This window comes from Sipha flava, unplaced genomic scaffold (genome assembly GCF_003268045.1).
Source record: "Sipha flava isolate LNK unplaced genomic scaffold, YSA_version1 17855_pilon_pilon, whole genome shotgun sequence".
In the NCBI taxonomy this organism is placed as follows: domain Eukaryota; kingdom Metazoa; phylum Arthropoda; class Insecta; order Hemiptera; family Aphididae; genus Sipha; species Sipha flava.
The window spans coordinates 695-7,701 of record NW_020272114.1 but is presented as its reverse complement, the minus strand read 5'-3'; the positions used below and the strand labels follow the sequence as shown (position 1 = coordinate 7,701).

At 35.7% G+C, this 7,007-nt stretch overlaps 3 protein-coding genes across 3 annotated transcripts; all 3 read right to left on the bottom strand.

Moving 5' to 3' along the window:
• Positions 1–493: 493 nt before the first annotated feature.
• Positions 494–1,879, bottom strand: LOC112680594. Its single transcript, XM_025550745.1, has one exon. It carries the CDS (start codon positions 1,877–1,879, stop codon positions 494–496), a length of 1,386 nt encoding a protein of 461 aa, XP_025406530.1.
• A 291-nt stretch (positions 1,880–2,170) lies between these two features.
• On the bottom strand, positions 2,171–6,058 carry LOC112680595. Its single transcript, XM_025550746.1, has 5 exons — positions 4,020–6,058; positions 3,627–3,949; positions 3,437–3,569; positions 3,090–3,371; positions 2,171–3,028 (listed from the first exon to the last, which is right to left on the bottom strand). Exons 1-5 carry the CDS (start codon positions 5,155–5,157, stop codon positions 2,358–2,360), a joined length of 2,547 nt encoding a protein of 848 aa, XP_025406531.1. The 5' UTR covers positions 5,158–6,058; the 3' UTR covers positions 2,171–2,357.
• Positions 6,059–6,080: 22 nt separating this feature from the next.
• LOC112680596 lies at positions 6,081–6,739 on the bottom strand (the record flags this gene model as incomplete). The annotated part of the gene is made up of 2 exons (XM_025550747.1): positions 6,081–6,577; positions 6,656–6,739. Coding segments are annotated over 2 exons (581 nt in total), but the record flags the coding sequence as incomplete, so codon positions are not given.
• Between the last annotated feature and the right edge of the window lie 268 nt (positions 6,740–7,007).

The following is a 7,007-nucleotide window of genomic DNA, read 5'->3' as shown; positions in this document are numbered from 1 at the left end:
ATATATATATATATATATATAGGTTATCAGCTTAATTTAAAACATAAATATTATCAGACATTTTCTGCAGAAGTTTAAATATAAATATCTGAAAATAATAGAAAAAAAAAATAAAATATATTAATAATAATAATAAATACATTTGAAAAAAAATAAAAATATATATAAATACAATTTTAAGTAGATCGTGATTTGAAGTGTTGTTAGCAGCAGCAGTAGTAGTAGTAGTACTAAAGTCGGGAGAATGAAAAGTGGCCGCTGATGCGAACGCCCCCGGTGGCAAATATCTGTAATTGGTGTCCAAACTAATGTGAAAAAAAGGCGCGTATTTTGAATTATTAAATGCAATGTATTTACATATTTTCATAAAAATATATTGATTATGTCATTTAATAAAAATTCATTACAATGTATGTACAAGTCATATAAAAAAAATTATTAAAAATATTTACAAAATAATAATATAAAATATAAAATATGTACATAATTTAAACTAACTTTCTTCATCAATTATGTCGTCGTCATCTTCTTCATCGCCCCAATCGCTGTCGTCGTCTTGTAATGTCATGATAATTGACTCCAATGAGATATCCCTCAATATTTCTTTTTCGTTGTCTTCATTTTGAATTTTTTCAGCGTGTGCAACACACTTTTCCCAGTCGTTTTGTGTCACTGCATCAATAGCCGCGTGTGCCAACTTTTCGACATCTGCCATCTTAAATGAATTGTTCTTTTTGGCTACCTCCGCTTTAACCTGTGCCCAAATCAACTCAATAGGGTTGTACTGACAATGGTAGGGAGGTAACCTTATGACTTCGTGACCCATTTGAAGTGCTATCTCGTCCAGCTCGTACCGTTTATACGTTGGAACCAGTTTTTTTACTCGCTCACATAATTCGGACAGCCGTTCTTGTGGTGAAAAATTAACATTTTTATTTTTCAGCCATTCTTCAACAACGGCTTTCCGGCTATTGCTTTTGGGAAAATTGTCCATCAGCATTGAGTGGTACGACGCATTGTCCATGACGATGACTGATGGCTCTTCGAGGTGGTTCAACATTGAAATAAACCAATTTCTAAATACATCAGCATTCATAGACGTATGGTAGTCGCTTTCAAAGTTGCTAACATTTGCTCGAAAAATTAATTTTGAATCATTAACAAAACCATACTTCGCAGATCCAGCGTGGCAAATAATGAGACGCCCTCCTTTGCCCGTAGGAACTTTTAATCCAGCGGTCTCTTCATCATTTTGCCATATGCGTGATCTGCTGTGGTTTTGGTTAATCCACGTTTCATCCAAGTACACGATAGGATGGGTGTCTTTTTGTTCACGTAGTGTACAAATTTTTCTTAAAAAAGTACAACGTAGTGCAACTATGTCGTTTCTTTCCATAAGGAATTTCCGACCATCGTTGCACTTTTTAAAAGAAAATTTCAAATTTTTTAATAGCGAACGCATCGACCACACAGATCCTTCCCAAGCGCACTTTTTCCTCACTTCAGTTAAAATTGTGAAAGCTGTCGGGTACTCACCCCTGTCATAAAATTCGTGGACTGTTCTTCGTACAATGTCAGCATCAAAATCGTCTAACTCGGTTAATGGTTTTGAACGTCTATATGTTTTCCGCGGAGACTTGAACGTAGGGCCTTGTACTTGTACCGCATCTTCGAATGTTACACTATCTCTACCTTCCTTGCATATGCGTCTCACAGTTCTCTCAGATAAACCACAAGCTTCAGCAGTGACTTTGAGAGACTGTGCAAACATCGACGGAAGAATTACGTCTTGTTTAGATAGGTTTTTTATAAATTTATAAACATTAAAAATCACTTTTTTTGTTTGACTCCGAGTATCACTACCACTTTTACTAGCCATGATTATTTAAAAATATTTAACTGAAAACAGTAATAAGTAATAACTAATAAAAAAAATTATGTAATTTACTTTCTGAAGTCTAATATAACACGACACAACAGTTAACACGTGGAATAATCGTTGTCGAATGACAAATATCAGAACAGGGAAGCAAATGTTGTGTATACTGTATACAACACACATTCTTTTTTTTATATATAATCATATATAATACATTATATTATATTATGTGGTATGTGGTGTGGAGGGAGGAGACCCCACCATATAATAAAACTACAATAACCGAGGGTAAATAGGGAGAAAAAAGGTCTATAAAACCAAAACCGCCCGTACAGGTGGTTCACGGTGAACCGGTTTGAAGATGTATACCGATCGCGTTCCTCGATTTTCATTATGAGAACCCCTGTTTTTAGCAAAAAAAATCGTTGCTATCATATTTGCCAGCGGCCACTTTTCATTCACCCGACTGTAGTAGTTTTCACGTGCACGCGTAGTGACCATGTGCGAGCGTGCTTACTAAATTCGGCTGTACCACCCTCTTATCGTCTGATCTGTTTAACGTCAACTTCATAGTCTTAATCGTTTTAACACTATGGTTGAACGAACGTATGGATATATTTTCTCTAAATGGAGTGTACAAATAAGGAGGTATCGTTTTATGTGATAACGGTAACGATGATGATGATGAATTATTATTATCAATAGATATTGCAGCATTTTTATATATAGTATCAATAACACGGCTTGCACAGTATGAGGCTAACCATTTCTTCGAAGCCATTTTCGTATCATTATCATCACTGTCCGTCTCCACGTTATCATCGTTGTCAGAATCAGAACCGAACAAGCAGCGCTTGTAATCGTTGAGGTTTAAATGATTCCTGACGACATGACTCCTAACCCCCTTAGCTTTTATACACGTGACATCTTCTATATCGTACGCATATGATTTGGCCCGGAGTGCTACAAACTCGTACATCGTACGACCCTCCGTTTCATCTTTAAATAATCCTGGAATTTTCTTACGTGTCGCCACATAACACGGGTGGTCCAACGGAAGATTTGACGTATCCATATGACTCAATAAATTAGGATTATCCAATAGTTCTTTGTAAAAGTCATCCGTCATTATGTGATATATCAATGAATCTAATAAGCATAATATTTAATTTGAGATATGAGAATAATTTATAATTATATAAAAACTTACCAGTGTCAGTGTACAGCAAACTAATTCTGTCTTTAAAGTGTATCTTCATCACATCATAATGATATTTATACATTAATGTTTTACTCAAATCAAGTAATGTAAAACCTATAAATATCGGCTTGCAGAAATTAATTTTTTTATGATGTGACGAAACCCCTGTCAGATTTTCATTATAACTCGTACAATATTTAAATGTCGTGCTGTTAATAAGTTTAGTCATTCTATTCTGCGAGCAGACTAATTCAATATTAATTCGTTTACGCATTGACTCCATAGTTTTACCTGTAAATTAAATGATATATACATTTATGAAATTACTAATAATAATAAAAATAATAGTTTATTACCAAACATTGATTTAACCATTAATTTAAAAAAATCTCTTTCAAAATCGTTAACAGCCTGTTTTCGCTTTTCAGTGTTCAATGCTATGTACGGAGCGAGCCATGGCGATTGATTAAATTCTAATACTCTATGAACCTAATGAAAATAAAATAATCATAATATCATAGTAACAATAAATAAAATAAATATTACTTTTTCCACGATCAATCCGTGTTGTATAGCTTGAATGAGATTAACATAATGCACGATATAATTTTTTTTGGTTTCTAACGTTGCCATCAGTTTACGAACGTTAGATCCGCGTGGTATACTGGCATGAGGTAGGAAAGGTAAATCATTATGTTCATCGTGTAGATGTACCGGGTATGATATATCTACTTCATAAATTCTACCAAAACTATCGTTTTCAGTCATAGTCTCCAGTTGAGCCAGTGCCACGTCAAGATTACCCTCATACCACTTGAATCCACCGTACGGTATTGATTTACACATCGACCATCCGTATAAATTATTACCTAAAATTATAAAATGTCTTGAAAGTTAAAGATTAATTTTTTCAAAAAAAAAAAAAAAAATCATATTTACAATCTTGATAAACGAGATACGATTTTGGTTGATTACAATCAAACCCCGGAGTCTTTTCGTTGTTGGATCGAGCAAATCGTCGAGAAGCTTGGACTAGACCACCTCTTATGCCCGTCTCAAGCATGAGTAATTTATCGTAATCACTGACGAGCTCCAACTCTATCCTCGTGTATTTCAACATGCTATCAAATGTTAACGCAGGTGATGTTTGATATTTTGAAGCATCGAGGTTATACGTTGAAATACAGAGATCGCGAAAATTTTCAAACACGTCAGCCAGTAACAATACGTCTATCTTCAGGTATAGATCACTATAATCGCCTAGAGTCTGACAATTAAAGTGAGTCCATACCTGCGTTGCGTGTTCATACTCTTCGTGCTCGATGTGTGCTTCAAGTAATGTACTGTAAAAATGTTTTTTCTCAGGCAGTCTCGTCTCACTCAATCGTTGCCAGCTGTTGGTATATTCGTAGGGGTACACGCCTTTCCTGGTAACTAGAGGCATGTCGTCGGAGCAGAAAACTTTCGAAATTTCACCGAACTTTGCAAAATCATCTGTTATTAGATTTTCAGCTAGCGTGGACAGTTTTGACGCCATAAATCTGCAAGAATCAACAAATCTGATCGAGAAGTTATTATCGATATATTTGGAAAATGATATATAATTTTCCTCGCTGTTAGCAATTACCGAGATACGTTGCTCGTTGTATCCCAGTTCTGTAACGATGAAGTGTGCATCGTATCTCGATAAATTGTGTATGAAGCACGGAACAAAGTTTTGCGTTACCAGTTTAAGATTGCAATTATTGCAGAGACTTTTTAAAAACTCTCCCGTTAAATGATCATGGTGTGCTACTAGGCGGTTTCCATGCGAGAACTTGATTTTACACAATTCGCAATGTATTTTTGTATGGTGAACACGCAGTTGCTCGTCGGTAATAACAATCGGAACGTTTGTTTTACTAAGAAGCTCGTGTATCCTCTCCGCTATACTGGTCACGGCCATAACAAATTGTTTAGCTACATCATCGGCGTTCTCAGATCCGCGGTAAACTACGACCGACCGCGGAATTTCGAATTGTTCGAGTAATTCTGCGGGCACGTGATCGCCTACCTTTACTATGAATCCATAGCTCATTGCACGATGTTGTTGAAACGTTCGAGTGTTTGATCCGTGCTGTTGTTCAATAGGCAATAAAAGCGCTTCAAAATCGGCATAGATTACAAACGGTAATCTTTGAGTTTTACGCCAACCCTCGAATTTTAGTATGTCCCCCCCTGTGGCATTACGGGGACAATTGCTCGGTGTACCTTACATATTTTCTTGTGTGCCGTTAGCGCCTCTTTACCGTATAATCTATATTTTAACGGTTGATTGTTAAAAGTCGTAAAACATTTTTTACATATAAACAACCGATGTTCATGTCTATTTTTTTGATCGCTTATAAGCCGTGTAAAATTTGATATATAACAATAGTGACTTTTCCCCGTGTCTACGTCGTTTATGAATAATAAATCGAAGTGATCTTCTTTCTCTGTATCGCAGACCTTTATCGGATGTACGATGTCTTTAGATGACCTATTATTATTATTATTATTAATATTATTAAATAATCCGTACACGTTAACGGAAGTATTAGGATTACAGCGCTCGAATAATTTTACATCAGATATAGGTGTGGGCGTTGTTATCTGGGAAAAGTCATATCTATGTTCTTCATCGTAATAATTCGAACCGACCCGTTTACGAGTATTATTTTTCACATGTTTTGCGAGAATCGCCCACTTAAAACACTCTTCATCGATATTCTGCGGGTTTATTGTACTTTTTTTCTTCTCTATATTTTCCGGTAACGGAATATAAGAACAACCGCCTAAAGGAGTGTATTTATACACCCCCAAAAGGACACCGTCTATACACGATAACGTAAATCCACTCCCCTTTGTCATGTACTCGTCTTCTTCTGAGAGGAGTTTTGAAAAATCTGCTTCTACTACAGTCTCTACGTCACTATGTATAAACAGCTCTTGTGCGCACGTCTTAAATGACCGATTCTCAGCCTACAATTGTACATGTGGAATAACATATGTAGATTCTAATTTCAAATTGTATTTTATCGGATGAGAAATTACACTTTCGCGTAGTCTGTCAACCAATTCCGCTTTTATAGATTTAAGAAAAACACGATAATTATTTATATTATCTACATTTTTTCTAAAATACCATACTACAGTGCGGGAAAAAGACGAGTCGATTTCACGAAATCCGGGTCCGTTATTATTGAATACACATGAGGTCATACGGTTTTTCTTTTTTTTCACATTTCTCACAGAATTATCATTGTAACGTTTACGCGATACGATAGAGCGCTTGTTAGCTATAGGATAGCTCGTAGTGATAGCAGCGGTAGCATTCGTATTGGAGATAGAAATGTCTGTACCGTGAACGGGCGGCGGCGACAATGATGACGACGTGTTGTCGGCAGTAGAGGTGGAGGGGACGCTCATAACAGATATAATATTACTATCTCCAGCAGCTGACTGCTTTAACGTGTGGTCTATTTTATAAAATATTTAGAAAAAAAAAAACTTAAGATTAATAATTTACCAGTATGGTTTGATATAAATATTATTACCTGATACTAGAGTATTGAGCGGAGTTACTAAAGCGATTTTTTTCACCACAGCCCGATTAAAATCATTCCCATATCCAACCAGACCTTATGAAAAATATTTTATTTGATTATTAACCCGGGGAAACAGGGGCGGCACTAGACATTTATTTCTGGGGGGGGGGGGGGGGCAGGATCCGGGCAAAAAATTTTCGGTGGGGCAAATATATATTTGTAATTTGTATATTGTTGCTCTATATTTGGATTTTCCATAATACTATTAATGGGATTGATATTTTGGTATATCAGGTATTAAAGACATTTATTGTAATCATATAAATCAGACACTAATGTAAAAGAGAGGACTAGGTAAACT